The following is a 20,172-nucleotide window of genomic DNA, read 5'->3' as shown; positions in this document are numbered from 1 at the left end:
CGTAAAAGTGTTTAAAGAATATTTATGGAAAAATATGCTATGAGAGTAAATGCTCAATATTATTAAGTGTTTACAAATTGCCAATTCAATGCATTAATTCTGTCAAATACTCCTCTGCATTGGTTACCTCAAAGCTTTTTGTCAGATCAGTTTCCTTAGCCTGGGCTGCTGATAGAGCCTGCTCTGCTCTGCACAGCTTCTGCGTGAGATCACTGGTATTGTGTTCCAGGTGTTGTTTCACTGCCATTACCTGTAAGAATGTTGAAAATGGACACTGCATTCACAGGCATATATAACTTTTTTCTTTAAACTCCCATTCTTGAACTCCAACACTCTATTACAAAATGAAACTACATTTTATCCCAACATGAAACGAAGGTTGCTCTACTGTTGTTTAGAAAATAGTTGCTTATTGCCTTTCCACTCACTCCTTCGCCTCTGACCAAAAAAGGTGTTATGTCTCTAAAATACATGTATTTCTAGACTGTCTGAAATCAGATTAATACCTCCAACTTGCAGCTACATCACCACATTGATATCTGTAGGATACAAATGAGAATAGCCTTTCTGATTCACATAGCATATTACAAAGTTAGGATCATAACTGCACTTACTGCTCCATTGACACAGATTTTTATAAAAAATGAACAGGTTTTAGCTCTTTCAAAATACTCCTATAATGCTCCAGATTAACAAGGCGGGAAATGCTGTTATTGGGTCAAAAAAGCAAAAAAAAAGTCTACTCTGAGGTCATTAAGTAATAAATTACCTTACTTGGAGAAAGAACTAGAAGGCACCTATTTTCCTCTCCATGAAATCAATTTCTTTGGTAAGTATATACAAAAGAAGGTGCATATAAAGAAGCCCCCACTGAAAACATTTAACTGAATGTATTCCCATGGCTATATTTCTAAAATAAAACAAGCTTGCAAGAAAGCTGTAGGCAGTTTTGCAAACGCTGTTTCAGTTCAGGCTGTCTGTTAGTGGGGCTTTTCAATATAAATTTCAAGAACTTGTGGCCCTTTTTAGAAATTCATTTAGCTGTGCTGCTTGAGAGGTGCTCTCGAGTTTTTTGAGGATTTTAAAACACTCCTCTTTTCTGGTCACCCACTCTCGTGGCTCATGCTGCTTTCTAACTTCCTGCAAATTGTGAGTTTTTGACAACTAATGTGTTCTAATAGCTAGTTGCTGCCAAAGCTGTGGATGACCTCCTTCTTACTGACGTTCCTCCTTACACAAGCTCTGACACTCATCTGATTTTGTGGAGAACCAGTTCAAAGAGTTAAACTAATTGCAAACACTTGGGCTATCTATATGTATACACGTGCTAATTTACATATAATATTTCCTTTGCTCTTTCATGTCTTCTATCAGCTCTCTGCAGGATCACATGAGGGGTGGCATTGCTAAAATTGCACCATTGCACCAGGAGTACGTGGGCTGGGGTATATGAAAAGGGGTTGTTTTTCCAAAGGCAACAGACCGGTCGATCAGCAGCTTTATCATCAAGCTGCTCCTCTGCATGTTTTTCACATAAAGTGTGTCTTGTGATCAGCCTTAGCTGCTCCTCTCTCAAACAGATTTATTTTACCCACACTGTCTGCATTCACATCTCCTTCTCTGTAAAAAGTGGACTAGGCCCAAACTTTTAAAAGCCTATAATTCACATTTAGTACATAATATTTCAGTGAGAAATGGTAAATACAAAACAGCTAATATAAACTGTAAAAACAATACAAGACCCCACATTAATTACTTTTTCCTTTAGGTATAATTAAATGAAGGCAGTAGTGTTGAGACAACTAAATACCAGCTCTAGTAGCAGATTTTAATATTAAAAAAAAAAAAATCCTACTTTGTCAAATTCTGCCTGCAGAATATTGAAGTCATTTTTGGCTTGCTGTAGCTCCTGATTCAGTTTGCTTCTTATCTGGTTGCACTGCTGATCCAGTGTTTGTAAGGAACGTTGCTGACAAGAGAGTTCCTAGAAAACAGTGACACAGTAGCAAAGAAATAAACACATGACCACAAAAAGTCTCTGTTTTGGTCACTGGAGCAATAACAACTGATTTTTATTAGCAGGTACTGCCTGCTCAGAGACACTTGTCTTAAGCAGCAAACAACAGTTTAAAAGCGGCTGCAAATGTCACATAGGGAAGAATGGCCTTAACTCAACTTATATCATCTGCTTAAGAACTTCATTATGCAACATTCCTATCACAGAAAGGGAAAAAATAAACTAAAACCAGTGAAAGTAATAGTGTTAAAATTTTTCATATTAAAGATACATTTCTTATAAGAATTACATTACAATACAAGTGGACAAGTTCATCTTCTGCTATTACGTACCATACTGGAAGGTTGATTTTTTTTTCTTATGAAAAGAAAATAGTCATATAAACTAGCATAGGACTGAGCAACAAGATAATCTTAGAAACAAGATAATCTTACAAGGGCAGCCACAAAAGCTGCACAAAAATTAGTGTTCCTGAAACAGAATTTCTGAAATCTAAAGAAGGACGATATAACACATGTGGATCTTAAAACATGACGAGTAGACATCCATTAGGATAAACAGCTGTACTTGCAATTTCTCATGAGGTCTGTTCCTATGCCTTTGGACCTTATAGTTTTGATGCTGCACAGATTTCAGAGGTTTATTAGTATGTCAAACAATAAGAGGCGTGAGGGTAATAAAAAGCAGTGAAGGAAAAATCCAAGCATATTTATCAGCAATAACAGCTATGCAAAAGTTGCAATAGGCTCTACTAACAAATTCTAAGATCCTTGTGATGGGGAAGAGAGGCAACAAAGCTCTTGTACTTCTCTTTAATTAGAGTATAGCTACTTCATGCAGACAAGCTGCTTCACAAAAAGACACAATACCATACTGTCAGTAGTAAAAAAAATTAAAGAGGAAAATGAAAAAAAAAGGAAAAGAAACATTCACAGTGAAGGAACTAGAGCTGACATTTGTTTGCAATGTGGCCCTGGGTCCCAGGTGCATGAACCCCCTGTGCACAGGTCAGTGTATTTTAGTCAGTCATATCTGTGAAATGATGCCAACACCCCTTATATTCTGCTCAAGAGCAAAAACAGCACAAGAGGCACAAGCACTTCCTACACCAGTAAGACATCCAATGAACAAGTAGCTAGTGTTTATTAGGGAAAGTATGGATGAGTGTAGAACTATCATAAACAGAAAACAAAGGAAGATCAATGTCTAATATGTGTGTGTGTGTATATATAAATATGTGTAAAATTTAGTATTTCTCAACTGAAAAGCAGATACACAAGATAAAACAAGTGATTTAATCTCCTAGGGAAGTCAAAATTAAAAAGCTCTCCTTGCCTTACCTGTTGATATTCCTTTTCCTTTGCCTTTATTTTTTGTTCTAAAGACTGACGAACACTCTCAGCATTTTGTCTTTGGCAGTTCAGTTCTTCTGACAATCTTTTCACCTTTTGCTCCATCATTTGGACCTATAATAATTTAGTTATCAAACAAAAGTGTTAAAGATGTAAGTTATGTTTCACTCAAATGTATAAGCACTCATAAAAAAGACTGCTTTCAGCCACTGAATGTTCTAGCATTCATATAACCAGCATAACTTTAGCTGGTACCATATTAATTCTTAGCTATCCAAAGTATTAAGTTCATATTTGCTAATGTTAGTGAGAAAAAAAAATAAATATATATATATATACACAGACATTGACAGCCTACAGAAATATACTGTATCTGGCACTAAAAATAGACTATATTTTCAGTACCTCAGTTTGCTACCAAATAAAGAATGACTGCTAACTGCTAAGCAACTACATGTTTAGATGGAAAATAACTCGATATTCCACTGAATTTCAGAGTGATTCAGCACGTTGATTTGGATAGGAAAAAAGAGGCAACTATCTTAGTGTACAACAACAACGACAGAGCGTTTTTCAAAATTTAAACTTTAATTAAAAAAAAAAAATCAGTAGCCTATCTTCTAGGCAACCTTCATGTTAAGAGTATGTCAGCTTGTTATCTAACTCACTTGATTATGTTAATATTATGTCATCTCACAGAATGAAGCATTCCCCACCTAACTGCCTGAACAGAAAAATGTATTTTTATTCCAAATTCAATCTGTTAAAGCAGATATGTACTTTTTTCCCCCCAGAGAGTAAGAAAAATGGCAAAGGGTGAATGGGATTCTTTCCAGCCACAAGACCTGTTTAATGAGTTAGTGAAACAGCAGTCATAAGAAAATAAGAAGCAGGTAGTAGTATTGGGATGTCAGGTTATTAGACACAGACTGCAGGGATCATGAGCTCCTGTAAGATAACATGGAAACTTGACTGCAGAAAGGCTGCAGACATCACAAGAAGTGAAAATACTTGATAACACAGAGGGGGTGCTGTGGTCAAGGTCTGTGAACAGCACCAGTGACAGACAAGTGCAGAAGAGGTAAGCCAGTATTAAATTCAGGCTACAAGGCAGGAAACCAAAATGCAAAATCTCAGTGCAGTTCTACATCCAAAGTCCAGGGGATGCAGGCAGAGATCCAACTCCAATGCACAAAAGAAGAAACAGAACAGTAAGGAGCCATCTTCAGATGGCAGGACCAAAGGAACCTTCTGGGCCAAGATGCTGCACTGCACCTTAAGGATGGACTGCATCTCAACTCAAATGGTGGCAATTTCACTCTTCCTTGTCCTTCCCCAGGTATGTTTCTAGCTCCACAACCCTGCCCCTTCCTTTTTGCTGAATTTAATCTCCTTTGATTCCTTAGTAAAACAATTCAGCTCTCTTAAACCTGTAGAAAATGAACAAGGCAAAACTAAATACATAATATCCTAATCCTTTAAGAAGTTGAATCAAGTCATCTGGGGAATTAAATAAATGAAAATAAAGACTTTTTCAGAGAAATTGAGATGTCAGATTGAGTCAGCTGTCTTCTCACAAGCTCACCACGATGACAGTGTCTTTATGTAGTCAATGGACTATGTCAAGAGTATGATTTTACCTTACTCCCAGCCAAGACTTCCCCTAAACCAGTTCCTCACAGAGCTAACAATAGCCAAATGTTGATGTCTCTCTGCAAAGGTAGAGTGATCAAGGTTTACATGCAAACATGCTAAGGGTTTTTTTTAAGGACCAATACAGGAGTTGTGCGAAAAAGAAGCTTACCAATATACTTTGGTAGCATGAAGAAACTTCCTGGCTAACATGGATAACAATTATTATACCCAGAGAAGATACACACAGAAACATCTTTTTCCCTATCCTGTAGATGAACCAAACTAGTGGGAAAAAAACCCTAAAAAGATAGATGGAAATATGGAGATTCAGGGAATTATGACATCTGTGTACTAATTTCAAATTTGTCAAGTGTTGTGAAAAAGGACTTTAGGTAGGTAATGCAACTTGATTAATCAAAAAAAAAAAAAAAAGAGAAAACTTCTTACTTGTTACCTTCTGCAGTTTGAATTAAATTATTTTAAGCACTGGCATTCTCCTCTTCTTTGCATGATTATGAGCAAAAACCTGAACCATTTCAGATTTTTATACACAGATATCTTTTTAGTTATATATGCTCTGTAAATTTTTGACTTAGCAAATTGTACTATCCTATTGGTTTTTCACTATTAATCCAAACTCCTTAGAATTAGGTTGTGAAATTCCATATAGAAACTGCATCTATTCTCAATCTTGCATTGCATTTTTACCTAGACTTTATTTAACACAAGCAATTTACAATACAAAGACTATGCCCCCACAACATCCTGTAGTAAAAGCAACAGATACTGATTTTCACCAGTCGCATGACAGTCTCTTTCAGGCCAGAACTTGCCACCAGATGTCATTGTTGCTCTATGTAATTTGATCAGAAAATATTTTCAGAATTCAAGTCAGTCTTACCTGAGTATAAAAAAATATTTCTTCAGGTCGTGTAAGAACCTTCCAGAAAATGGGCGACTGCTTACAAGTATTAATGTTTTTACAGGTAATACATATCAAACTAGCATATACTTCTCCAAACTTAATCCTCAGCAAATGCTCAAGAAACTTAAGTCTTGAGAACCTTGGTTCTTACTAAAATAGCTGAAAACTGACACACATGAATACTGGCAATGAATTGTAAGGACAGTCAGATGTGTGATGCAGTGTTTTACCTGTGTGGTAGCTTGATCCAGTTGTGTTCTCGTTTGAGTCAGTTTATCTCTGGTTTTGTTCAGAGCTTTATCCTTCTCTGTTAATTCTAACTTCATTCTGTCCAGCTCCAGTTCAGTCTCTTGATGTTTATTCATATGGGATCTGTTCACTTTTTCTTGAGCTTGCAGTTGTTGTTCAAGGTCTTTAATAGTGGAATTTAGCTCTGAATTTTAAAACAGTAAAAATTAAAGATACTTTCTGCTTTGGAAGGTATGTCTTCCATGTACTCAAATTTCCAAGTGCCTTACACCTTCTAAAATATTTAGTATATTTGATAAGTACCCAAGTTCCTGACACAGGCAGACACCCTGTAAAATGTTCAGCAAGTTAAAACAAAAGTTTTAATTGCCTTCTACTACTACATCAATGACCAAAACTACCAAGATTTAAAGACAATTGACTCTAAATCAATAATTCCCACTTTGTGAGAACAAAGTAACATGCGAGCTCAGGAACAAATGCTGCGAAGACAATTTGTTCCTCTGCTGGTGTGTTTTTGTTTGTTTTTGTTCCTGGTTTTAAACATGCAGAAATATGTCATTTGACATATCTATTATATTTTTTTTATTATTTTTAAAAGGAAAGATATCCACTACAAACATTTGTTTGAGGCAACTGTGAGTCTTTGCTTCCAGGAAACTTTTCAAATATCGGGCATCCGTAAATGCACCATTTCATATTTTAATCTTTTTCATGTCTCAAAGCTAAACCAAGTAATCTTGTCACAATATACATCAGCAAGAGTTTATCTTATCTTCCAAAACCATAACATAATTTACAGTAGAAAATGTAAGTCAGCTACATGAAGTATTATACAGAATTATTATTATCTGGTAATTAATTTTCTTTTGTTAAAAAAATTCCTGTCTTCCTGTTTCTGAGTTTATATAGCTTCCAAGTTGAAAATGTCACCTAAATTGTTGTATGTGTAGGTATTTGAATGAACAGTTTGGAGAGTACAGAAACAGTTAGTGTAAAAGCTGTCCAAAGAGTCCAAATAGTAGGCTTAAGCAAATGTTCACCTAATCCACAAGAAAACAACTATTTTCTCTCTTACGACTATCAGATATCAGGAATGAGAATTCCTTCATGTCTATATGTGCAATACAAGACCATATCTTGCTTTTCCATTGTACTTTTTGCATCATACTTCATTTTGTGCTTCCAGTAGCATCCCTTAATGAATCAACTCCGTTATGCATTAAGCATGTTCAAACACTGAATTTGTAATATAATTATTGCTTAGCCATAAATCTCAATAGTATACAAAATTAAGGAAGCAATGTGATAGAACTTAACATCAAAATGTAATGATATTCTGAAAAGTGTTCTAGCTCTGTTTTAAGAGAATTGCTCCACGAGCAATAGGATTAATGGAGAAAGACATTTTTCCTTTTAGATGATATCCCCTATTAACCCCAAAAATAAAAAACTGCTCCCTTCTGGTTCTCACACCCCTTTTGTAGAAGATACCACAGCTTGTAGATAATCTCTGAGTACTGGCTGATCATTGACAATAAACACACCAGCAGCCAACAGGGCCAGCTGCCAAAGGCAACAACAAGTATCTTTCTCTTTTCCTTACTAAAGCACTCATTTCAATACCTCGCTTCTATCCACACACCAGCTTTCATGAAACCATACAGGAGACTGCCACTGGGTCTTGAAGAAATAAATCAAATACCTTGGTTCTGTGCTTTTAACTGAATCATGAGAGAAGAATTACAATTCTCAAAAAAGCTGTTGTCAAACTCATTCTTCTCTGATATTATACTAGAATTTGTTTCTTTTTCCCCTAGAAAAGAGGATGCTGCAGAACTTCCCCTTGCAGGTGTTTCTTGATTTTTAGATGGTGTCTTTTCTTGTTGCCATGAAAACACAGATGAGGAAGCCTGATGCCGGGCAATCTCTCTGTGACTCAGCGAGCTTTGAGAACGAGGCTGATTTATTTTCTGTGTCCAAAAAAGAAAAGGATGCACCTTTACATATGTTTCTATATCTAACATATAACTAAATAACTAATTTATTATTAAGTAGCTAATAGGTCATCATCATTTCATGTTGTTGCACTGTCACATCATCCACTACTGATTCACGTAATTATTTTTTATGCTAATTAAATTAAATAACTTTAGCCCAAGTATCCAAGGATAGCTGATACTTATAAACACAAACCAGGATTTCCAGAAAAGTAGTTTTACCTGTGTATCTTTATAAGTGAAGTACACAGATTTTTGCCTTTTTCAAGAGATATCCCATTGTTCACACCCTAAATTTTTCAAAATTGAAGCCTATGTTTTTGCAAGCAAGTACTGACACAAGTAAGATGCAAAAAAACAGAATTCTAAACTAACATATCTGATATCTTACCCACATTTATTTCTTCTGGGCAAACACGGGTAAATTCAAAACAGATTCATTTATTTAAACTTATAAACACAGAGTACCCCAATAAAATACGCCAGGTAGCAGCTTGCAATCTCTTCCCATAGAAAAATTAAACAGAGCCAAAATAGTAGGGTTTTTTTCTTCTTCTTAAATGCAAAAAAAAAAAACAAACCAACAACCCACCAAACCAACAAAACCTCAAATAGTAAAGACCCTATTGAATTTTTACTGGATTTTCAAATGCCTCTCATTTGAATTACTTTTTTCTTAAACTAAATCCCTAAACCCTGTAATACCCAGTGTGACTTCTCAGTGGAATGAGAGAATATGGTGTTATCTAGGAATAACTGTGCCAAGACCAGAAATCTACATTATATTGTCCAGAATGCTCTGTCCAATCCTGTAAAGTAACTTATTAACAGATAAAGAGCATAAAAACCTAACCATGCATGCAGTAATCATTTTCCTTATATGCCATTTAAATTTACAGAGTTTCTGAGACAAAAATTTGAATCCAGGAAATTAAGGGGACATTGATACTCATTTTTACTGAAATACTTCATGTGTACTTTCTTTTTTGGACCTATTTGTATTTTGGCCTTTTTACAATACTCTTTGACAAAGAGTTCTGCCATGTAACACAGTACAGTGTTATAAAATAGGATTTGTTCTGAGCATGCAGAGCAGGTACTTTATGCCTTATGAAAAGTAGGAAAATGATCATGCCGTTTCCTCTCTTGATCCTCGCTCCTCTTTGTAGCATCCATTTGTACCATGTGTTTGGAGATGAGAGGAACAAATTGGCAAGGAACATTCAAGATGTGAGAGCCATTTGGTTACATATGGACAAAGAATATTTTCTCATTAGTTCTTAATGCTTTTCCTAAAAAATTCTTTCTCATTATTGCTGAACCCAATATTGAAGTATTCAGAGAACTGGCCACAATGACTACTGAAATGCTTCCTGGAATCATGTAGTTAGATTTGGACTCTGAATGTATCAAGTATTCATTTTTCAAATTATAGTTTCCATATGCATTACTTTTTTTTTTAAGCCAAATTTTACTTGCCATCTTAATTATGCAATTATTTAGTGTTGCAAAATACTGCATGGTCTTTAACCATATTATTCAACTCTTTTTCAGAACACTAATGAATATGTTGAGTAGCACAGTTGTCTTTACCAAGCCTTTTCAGGCTCCTCTGTTGACTGTTCCCCAGCTTTAAAAACTGACCATTTATTGCCACTGAGCTCAATCTTTAAATTTGCAAGATCTCCCCTTATCAAAATTTTTCCCTTCTATCAATGTTTTGTGGATATCCAACAACATTATACTGAATCACACTTAACTCATACATTCTCTGATTTATTCTTAAAAAAACTCAAAAGGCCTGAAAATATATGAGGCATGATTTCCCTTTACCAGTAAACGGTTGATCTTTTCTCCATACACCACACCTACACAAGCACCAATAAACATATTGGTTCATGTTTCTAACAATTTGTCCAGGACAAAATGTTGGCCTGACTAAACTACATTTCCAGGAATCAGCACTGTAAATGATTTTTGTTGGGTTTTTTTTGTAATGTCATCATCCTTGCCCCCTTCCAGTGTCAAGAGAAGAATGAGGTAAGTTGCAAATCACAGTGATTCAGTAGTCCCACACTGCAGTGCCCTATCAATTAATGAGTAAATATTCTCTGTATCTGGTGATTTTTTTTACATTACTATTCATTTTATCAATCTAATTTAAAACTACTTCTGACTTTTCTGTATCAGAGGCTTTCTTCACTGGAGTTAAACCTGTGGCATAGCTTCAAATTGAAAAGTTTTTAAACCTTTACGTAGTAAATGCCAAATAAAAAAATTATTTCCCGTTTTCTGCAATGGCTTTTTCGTTGAGGGCTTTCACAACTTATTCATCTTGTTCTCAGATATTAGCTAATACAGTTCCTCCTACCTATGTGTTTGAACGATTTATGTGTTTCTGTTTTCTAGGTATGAATTATTTCTTTCAAGTTTCCAAGGCTATTTTATTATGCTATCGTATTTAACTTGGCATAAGTGACCCTGTTTTCTCTTGTCCTTGCTTGCATGAGACTTCCAGTTTTTGAAGGATGAGTTCTCATTTTTAATGTCCTTCTTTACTATTCAAAGATGCTGGCTTTTCTGAATTCTCCAAGATTACTTCCAAATGACAGTACACACAGATTAATTCTCTCTCTTTTTCCTTTTTTTCTAATTATAGTTTAGGCCATGTAGAATATATTTCACTAGTTTTCCACTTCATTTTCTGAGTTCACTCAGTAGTTACTTTCTTAGATATCACACATACCATTCCTAAGAGGTACTTACCTTAAGCTGGATGGTTCTCAGCTGTAATTCTAGCTCTTTATTTTCTTGTACTTTTTTCTTGTATTTTTCTTCTAGCTCTTCAAACTTAGCACCTACCAAGACATGATGAATACTTCTCAAAATCTGCTTTAGTACATAGGTAATTTTTTCTAGCCTATTGCTATCACAGGAATTATAAAAATGAACAGCTATCAGAACTCACCCCGATACAGATCATGAGGAAGAAATTAACTGTATATACATTATGTTCAGTAATTTAGGACCTCAAACTACACTGGTGGCGTATCTGAAAGTTACTATTAGAATGAAAACACACCTGATAAGAGTAGGGGTCTAAGGTCAGAATTTTATTTTTTTAATCCCTTTCTAAAAAATACAGACACACATTAAAAAAAAAAGATATATATAACAGAGGTGTTATGTTATATATATAAACATACATACAGATTTCTTCTTTTCTTCTAAAGTTTTCCTATCAGCAGCTCAAAAGCATTAATATTGCTAAGAAATTACAAGAAAATAAGGCTGTATCTTTTCCTTGAGATTCCAAATTGATTTCCTTGATTTTTCAAATATAAGGGGAATTGAACAAAGAATTTGTTTAAGATTGATCCTAAAAAGAGCTATAAGGTCACTCCCGAAGCCTCCTTTTTGCCAGGCTAAACACTTCCAGGTTCCTCAGCTGTTCCTCATCAGATTTGTGCTCCAGACCCTTCCCCAGCTCCATTGCCCTTCTCTGGACATACTCCAACACCTCAGTGTCTTGAAGTGAGAGGCCCAAAACTGAACACAGGATTCGAGGTGTGGCCTCACCAGTGCCAAGTACAGGGGGACAATCCCTTCCCTAGTCCTGCTGGCCACAAGCCTTTGGTCTTCTTGGCCACCTGGCCACACTGCTGGCTCACATTCAGCTGTCAACCAGCATCCCTAGGTCCTTTTCTGCCAGGCAGCTTTCCAGACACTCTTCCCCAGCCTGTAGTGCTGCCTGGGGTTGTTATGACCCAAGTTTAGGACCCGGCACTTGGCCTTGTTGAATTTTATCCAACTGGCCTCAGCCCATCGATCCAGCCTGTCCAGATCCCTCTGCAGGGCCTTCTTGCCCTCAAGCAGATCAGCACTCCTGTCCAACTCAGTGTCATCTGTAAACTTGCTGAGGGTGAATTCGATTCTCTCACCCAGGTCTTGATAAAGGTATTAAACAGAACTCACCCCAATACTGAACATTGGGGAACAACACTAGTGACCAGCTGGATTCAACTCCATTCACCTCCACTCTCTGGGCCTGGTCATCCAGCCACTTTTTTAACCAATCCAGACAGGTTTTTTTACCCTTATGGGTCCCTTCCAACTTGAAATATTCTAGGATTCAATGATCTTAATGAATTTAAGACTCCAGTTTTCAGAGGAAAAAAATCTCCCCAGGAATACAATTTTAAATACAGTTATTTAAATAATTTTAATCTAATCCCCATTTCAGGAATGCCATGCTTAGTGGAATACTTGACATTGCCAGTAACTGCACTCCTTTTCAGGTTGTACAAAGAAAATAAAAAGAATAAGAGTGTAAGAGAGTACATCACATTCCCCAGTGGAGTAAGACTGAGATGCCAAACTCACAGAACGTTCGTTCACAGCCCAGAAAGAGGTAAACAGCATGTGCAATATTGAACACATCAAAGTTTCTCAGCATAGAAAGCATAAGGGTGTCTGGCTACAGAATACTTCTCCAGTTAAGGAAACTTCTTCTGCTTTTCCAGTTCATTCAAGTGTTTTAAATCTATTTGATGTCACTAATCTGAAGATAGAAGTCATGCTTTGAAATGGATAGTGTATAAATTGTGCAGATTATCATGCACAATAATAGTCTAAATAAAATATAAATTTCCGAGGGAATAAGACATATGACTGTTGACTGCATTTTAGTTAAAGTACTTGTGGTACATGAAGAAAGAAACTTGCTTCCTGCTACATGAAGGGAAGAGCTGATGCTAGGAACAGGCATTCAAAAGATTGTTGCAGTCTGTTGATGGATGTTCATATTACTATTCCATGTCCATCAATGTAGCAGTGAAAAGATGTAATATTTGTGATGTGTTCAATCTGCACTAATAATTTTTAAAATTGAAACCTGTGGTGCTACAAATTAGACACTCTCATAATAACCTGTATAATAGAGCCTAGGCAACTCAGTACACGTGTAATGTTCAAAATACTCCACCTTCCGAGAAAACTGACAGTTAACTATTTGTGCTAGATGAAGAAAGGAATCATTTACCATTATTACTTTGAACTGGTGTTAAAGGAGCAGTAAAACTTTGCTGTGGAGTGCCACTGAGTGATACGTCTCCTGCAATCGATGTTTGCTGACTCCTCTCTAGCTCACATTTGTATCTGTTTAGGATAGAAGCAGAAACACAAATTAATAATGGAAACTAAAAGGACAATTGTCTTTTTTTTAAGAACTTAAAATACACTAATACATTATACAATTCTAAGAACTTACTTTAAAGATCAAGTCAAAATACATCCACTGAAAATTTTTAGGTCATGTAACACAGGAATATGAAGAATATATTTTATTTAGAGTTTCAACATATGTGATCAATTACACAGAAGTCAAAGTTAAAAAACAAAACCAAAGCCCAAGGAGATGAAAATCAGTTGGAACTGCTTCAGGTCTCACTGCATGAAGCTCTAGTCCAGCTAAATAAACCCTGACCCAAAGCACTGTAAACACTGAGAATATTAAAACGCTTACTCTTTAGTAAACTTCTTTATGGTAGGAAACACCCAACTTATATGCTTATATGCTATGTTCCAATACTGCACACCGAGGAAACTATGCATACCTCATGAAAATGGAAGGCAATACTCTGCACTTGACAGCGTAGTTTTCATGTATTCCATTTACATCACCACCCAAAACACCACAGCAGACCATGCACTCGAGGGACTTTTGTGAGCCAGAAAGGTTACAAGCCCACCCAAAGAAACCATATAACTATTTTAGAGGCTACATAGTAACTTTCATCCTCCTCAGCCAGCATAGGCTGATAAGACAATAGTTCTAGGCTGTAGCCCATTGCATCAGTGACTCCACAACTTGCCTTTCCATTTTCCCCTCTTTTACAGCACAACACCAAGAACTCCTCTCCCAGTAGGTTGTCAGTTGGTATGAAGTGGCAAATTATCAGGTACCAGCCTCAAACAAAATGCAGCCAAATACAAAACCAGAAACAATTGCCAATAACAAGCTACATGTAGTAACTGCTGACCTTTTGTAGTGGACAGCTCTGTAAAGTAATATAACAGGAAGGAGAGAACTCAGCAAACTGGACTTAATTTTGGGAATAGATAAGTGGAACCTGTATCTTTAACTCACAATCTCTTTGGCCCAACATTTGACAGGAGATACAGAAAACATTAGTGTGGTTCTGTCAACCCTGTTGAATCTCACTAGATTCTTCGTTGATGGATCCAGCAACTCCTTGCACAAAGTTGTTGTTTCCACATGACACAAATTATTTTGTTGTATTATTTCTCACAGCAGTCAAACACTTCAACTATCCTTAGTTTTCCCAAAAAGGGGCAAAGAGAAAAAAGAAACCCAAACAGAAAGACCAACACAGCTTCCTCTTTATTTGCTTCTATTAGGACACGTATGAGGCATGCCATGCAAAAGTTAAAGGAAGCAGACATACTTCAGGCCCTGAAAAAAATGCAAACAAACCAGAAAACTAAACCCCACCAAACAGATATAAATACCCCAAGCCATCAAGAAAGCTGGTATCCCAGACTTACCCCTCTCTGTGGCAATAATTCCGCATTACTAGTACTAGGACAATGGTTTATTGCATAGGCAGGACACTCAGCCTTATGACACACACTGTTTCAGAAATCCTTTTATTCAAGAATGGAGAGTGCCTCTATGAGAGCAAGTTTAACAGATGAGAGCACACCCTTCACTGTGGGCAAGTGCTCCACTTGTGTAGCACCCTTAGCTGAGGGATGGTAGATGTGTCTGCATTACAGAAGAGTCTTTTGTTGTATGAATTGCATTCCACCTCTACAGACAGTACACAAGACACTACCTCAGCAATAGCAGTGTTTACAAGTTGAGGTGTTTTGAATTAGGCACCACTGTACCAAAGCAACTGGATTCTGTGACTCAGTCACAGGCCCATTACTTTTGGCAGCTTCCTCTTGGACTCCCATAGATGTTCATGCCTCCTTCTTTCAGTGCTCATATTTTATGGGTAGACTTCACCTTAGAGAGTGAATTGTCCATGTACTTTCCTTACAACTCCAAGTTCTTTGCAGGTTACTTTTACCAATTATCTCAGTTGTGCTAGCTTTTTTGTTTGTTAAAAAAAACAAACAAACAAAAAAACCACAGAATGAATGGCTCTATTTTCACATGACACTACAGAATTCTCTTAAATTAAACAGGAACTACAGGTACTAACTGCTTCAAGTGATACAAAGGCTTGTGTAGAAGTCTGTATATGCATGTGTCTGTATAAAAAATACTTCGAGATTTCAGTCACAAAATCTGAATGAAGTATGATATGAAGGGAAACTAAAAGACCATGAAAGACATACTAAACAATCCAAACATGTCAAAATAACCACTGTACATAGGTCCTCACCTTTTCAGTTCTTGTTCTAGCCTTTCAATGTCTTTCTTGCTGGAATTCAGCTGACCTGACTGAATGTTGACCTGAGATTCTTTTACTTGAAGATCATGTGAAATTTTCTGCTTTGCTTTCTCCAGATTATCACACAATTCCATCAAGCTCTGGTTTTCTCTTTTTAGTATTGTAGATTCATTTTTTTCATTTTCAACCTAGTTGCAATATAAAGACATCTTTGAGATTATAAAGTCCTCTCCATCCTTCTGTGCCATTACAATTATTTTAGTAACACAAAGTTTACATAGTGTTATTTTCTTCCTAACATTTCAAAATCCTGACAGTTCTAAAAACCTTCAGATATACACACTGTCTAACTATTTTCAGTTATGAAAAAAACCACATTTCCTAAAATTCAACTCAGTGACTTTAAAAATTTTTATTTATTGACTAGAGACAAACTCATCAAAAAACCCATCAGTCCGTAAAAACTAATAATCATTGTACAGTCCTTGCATAGTGAGTCAAGAGTCACAGCTTTGAAGATGGAGCCTGGCAGTAAAGATGTCCTTCTCCTCTCTGGAGAAGCATCTGAGGGGCAGGCTTCATTTTTGGCACAATGTTATTCTTTTGACTGAAAAATAGCGAGTATTAGCTGCTGCTTCTGAGAGTTTAAAGCTTCTTTTTGTTTGGAGAACACAGCAGTTCCTTGGAATGGTTGAAGTAAGTACCTGGAAAGTCATGGGGAAGAAACTCAAAGAAAACTAGAATGTTTAAGACATTTGCTAGAAAGTCAGAGCAACCTAAAGTAAATAAAAGGCAACCTTTCTAAATCGCCTCTGAGCTGTAGTCAAATATTACAAAATAAAAATTGAACCAAATGGGTCACAGCTGTCTGAAGCATGACAGAACCCTGACCAAGAGGGTCTCTGGTTTCCTGGTTAAAGGGCTGACAGGGTAGAGTCAGATGAGGTGTAAAATTATAGCCCTAAAAATGAAAAGTAACACCAAATTCCAAAACCTCAGTCTCTACAGGGAAAAAAACAGGGAATTACATAAACCACGTAAAAGATTATAGGTATCTGTGGTCAAGGTGAAACAGGAAGACGCTGCCAACTGTGCAGGTCTGTTATCTAAAGCAGGTCCGCTCGTTATCAAGGTTTTTAATAGGCATAACAATAAAGAATTTATTTTCCCAGTCATAAAGAGCTGTAGGAAAACCTCAAAGTACACATAAACACGTGGAGGTGGACAACCATGCCAGATACGAAGAAGGAATTCTATTAACAATCAATGAGAACTAAGCAAAGGGGAGAATATGATGCGTATGAGGTAAAATGAAGATAAACAGTTAATATTTCTATGCTACCTTTCCTGTCAGTCAGTGGGAAGAAACAAAACACTAACCCATCCCCTTACAACAACCAGATAATAAATCTTTATAACTGCACTTGGCATGCAGAATAGCATTTTAGGTTACCTTTTGTTTCTGTTTTTGCAAAGCTGCCTCCAAAGTCTCTAACTGGTATTGTCTTTGCTGGCGCTCCTTTTTAAGCTTATCGACTTGACTTTCCAGCTCATGGATCTTCTGAAGGACTCTGGGGGAGAGGCCTTCTTTCCATTCCTCCACAGCCCAGCTCATATTGACCAGATTCTTGCTTCTGACAACTATGCCTGAAACACAAAGGCAGCTACAGATAGACCTTCAAAAAGATTAAATAAGCTTTGCTTTTAAACTAATTGAATTTTTAAGCTTAGCAGCGATTATAATACAGCATTCCATAATCGTGCAGGCTTCCTGATCTAAACTTTAAATATCAGTGCTTTAAATAAAGCACCAACTTTAAATATTAAGTCCTATTTTGACACACTTGTACGCAGTCAGGGGGAGATTTTGAAGCCTCGCTTTAATCAACCTCCAACCTGCAACAGCGGGGTTTATACCCTTATAGCTGCGTTTGACAGCTGTATTTCAGAGAGCTTCTCTCCACGTCTTATATCGATGTAGCAGAGCCAGCGCCGCTCACGTTGTACTTCGCTGGCGTCTCAGCCTTGCGAAAACTCGCGGCTCTGCGAGAGGCGTCAGCGACCCTTCTTCATTCCCAGAAGCCTTTCAAAGCAACGCGGATGAAACTGGGGCACCTCAGAGTAACTAAAATTAGAGACAACGACGGACGGGCGGACCGACCCCGTCCAGGACCGGGGGCTGCCTGTCACCCCCAGCCCTGTCCCCGAGCGCTCGCTCGCCCACTCACTCACTGTTTAAATGCCGTCCGGAGCCTGGCGGCAGTGACCCAAGCTCCGGCGGCTCGTGTCGCCGTCCCTGTCGGTGTCCGTGTCCCTGTCAGCGTCCCCCGTCCCGGCTCCCGCCGCACCTCAAACCCGCCGCCACCGCCCCGCGGCCGTTTGTGCCCGCCCCTCCACGCGGCCCTCAGAGCGCTGATTGCCCCGACTGCTACGCTACTCGCCACGCCCCCTTCGCCTTACCACCAATGAGAGCGCACCGCTGGGTCGCTGGCCCTCGCGACTGGCTGGTTCGGAAGCGTTCAAACTCCATTGGAGGCGGTGGCGCAGGGGCGGGGCGACCCCGGAGGCCGTTGCCCGCAGTTGGGCGGGGCGGCCCCGAAGGGCGGTGCCCACAGTTGGGCGGAGCCAGCGGCGGGGCGGGAAGGATGGAGCGGGATTGGGATGGGGAGGAGGAAAGCGCAGCGGCTGTCGGGGTGTAACGGTAGCGTCAGGCCTTTATCCAAACCCACTTTCCCGATCCCACAGAGAACGAAACGTGTCCCTGTGCTGTCCCGGTTATCACCCGTTCACTGGGAAAGATCTGCGGAAGGATCCCGAAGTGTCTGCCCCAGCTGCTCCGGGGGATTGGGTTTGTTTTGGTTTTTATTTTTTTGGGGCGGGGGAGGTAACTCAGCCCAATATTGCACATTTTCTACCCAGAAATATAAACACACAAAATTAGAACACTTTTTATAAGTGTGTTCTAACACAGAGCATAGAATCGAAATGGCAATAATGAAGGCTGAAGGATTCTAAGCCTCCCATGAACTTCCCTGGGTATCTGTGGCTTGTTTTCCAAAGCCTCTGGCGTTCCTCTCCCTGCCCCCTGACCGGCTCTCAGTGGGGGCTGGAGAGGTCGGATTTTAAGCACAGTGATCCTTTCCATCAGAATCCGTGAATTGTGATTCTATGATCTGATTATCATTCCACCTAATTAAATGTCCTACTTCTCGTAATTATTCTGAGACTATTTACTCAAGCACTGTTCTTTTAATCATATTTAGGAAACTGAGTTAAACAAATATTCCCTGATAAGTCAAACAGCTCACCAGTCGGCTGGTGAGAGCTCTGGTTATAAATAAATACATTACAACAAACTCACTAGCACATTGTTATAAAATCTCCAAACTATCTCGAGAACAAAACAAGCCATCGGAATGATGGAACTGATCCATCATAAATACCTCTTCACAAACGATAATTAAAAAAAAACAAACCAAAACCAAACCAAACCAAAAAAAAAAAAAAAAAGCAAGCTAGAAAATTCTGTGGTGAAATTTGTGCAGGCTGTTCACAGAACAGCAGTGGAGCAGGAACTAGTAGAAGAATGGAAATTCCTCACCAAGTACTGCCAAATAATTTGTAAAAGCTGAGGACCAGTCTGAACAGAAGGGGATCCTGCACTTGACAAACAGCAAATGTTCTGTAAGAATTAAATACTCACATGTTATACCCCGTGTTTCTCATTTGACAGTAACAAATGTTACTTAATCAATTGTAGAAGCTGAAGAGTTTTCAGTTTCTATGGATGATATTATACTGGGATCATTGACAGACAGGGAGCCCTAGCATTTAAACTAGTTCATCATGATTAATCTCTCAGGGGAGGCTTCAGTGAAACAGCTTCAACTTCCAAGATCAGTGTCATATTCTTCAGAAGGGGAAAAATTAGTAGAAAGAGCCTTCAGAGTTCTTAAAAGGCATGAAAAATGGAAATCAGCTGGTGCATGCAGAGCTTTTAAGATGCAGTCTGATTAATATCTGGATTACTGAGGCTAAAATAAAAAGGAACCTGACCACTGTTGTAAACTTAAATATGAGAAAACACTTGTTCTAAAGCTGATTTCTGAGAATTGTCAGGTTTGTACCAGGTTTCTGTAGGTAATGATTTACAAATTAATCCTTTCATATTTGGCATCCTTTACTTGACTATTGCAGCAATTAACTAATTATTATGAAAGATAAAAGAACTCATGAAGAGTAGAGAAACTTGTTTTTTCTTTTGCCATATCAACCTTATTTTGTACAATAGCTTCATAAGTGTCAAGATATTAATTATCAGATGTAAATATAAGAATAAAAGTACTGGTAAATGTATGATTGAAGTATAAGATACAAAAATAAGGTCAAATATTCTGAAAAATTAATAGCAAGTTATAAAGGGTGTTAATAGCAACCATCAATTTGCCTAACACTTGTAATTATTTTCATTACTCTCTACTGGATAGAATTCTTGAGGTCTTTCTAAGAGGCTCTCATAATTCCCTGCTTTAGAGTTCCCCATGATTTTGAGCAGAGAAAACTACCTCAG

At 37.8% G+C, this 20,172-nt stretch overlaps 1 protein-coding gene across 1 annotated transcript in view; it reads right to left on the bottom strand.

The window, feature by feature from the left end:
* Nucleotides 1-17,968, bottom strand: part of CENPF (centromere protein F) — a 40,057-nt gene extending 22,089 nt beyond the window's left edge. Inside the window, exons 1-10 of the mRNA XM_027681922.1 lie at nt 17,838-17,968; nt 17,056-17,251; nt 15,594-15,790; nt 13,220-13,335; nt 10,945-11,036; nt 7,884-8,151; nt 6,160-6,362; nt 3,358-3,483; nt 1,856-1,984; nt 128-250 (exon numbers count right to left, since the gene is read on the bottom strand). Coding sequence (XP_027537723.1) covers nt 128-250; nt 1,856-1,984; nt 3,358-3,483; nt 6,160-6,362; nt 7,884-8,151; nt 10,945-11,036; nt 13,220-13,335; nt 15,594-15,790; nt 17,056-17,217 — 1,416 coding nt within the window. The 5' untranslated portion in view covers nt 17,218-17,251; nt 17,838-17,968. The remainder of the gene's footprint in view (nt 1-127; nt 251-1,855; nt 1,985-3,357; nt 3,484-6,159; nt 6,363-7,883; nt 8,152-10,944; nt 11,037-13,219; nt 13,336-15,593; nt 15,791-17,055; nt 17,252-17,837) is intronic.
* Between the last annotated feature and the right edge of the window lie 2,204 nt (nt 17,969-20,172).

The sequence above is a fragment of the Neopelma chrysocephalum genome, unplaced genomic scaffold, assembly GCF_003984885.1.
Source record: "Neopelma chrysocephalum unplaced genomic scaffold, ASM398488v2 Primary Assembly neopelma1_61b, whole genome shotgun sequence".
NCBI lineage: Eukaryota > Metazoa > Chordata > Aves > Passeriformes > Pipridae > Neopelma > Neopelma chrysocephalum.
The sequence above is the reverse complement of the archived record's forward strand: the minus strand, read 5'-3'. Positions and strand labels throughout refer to the sequence as shown.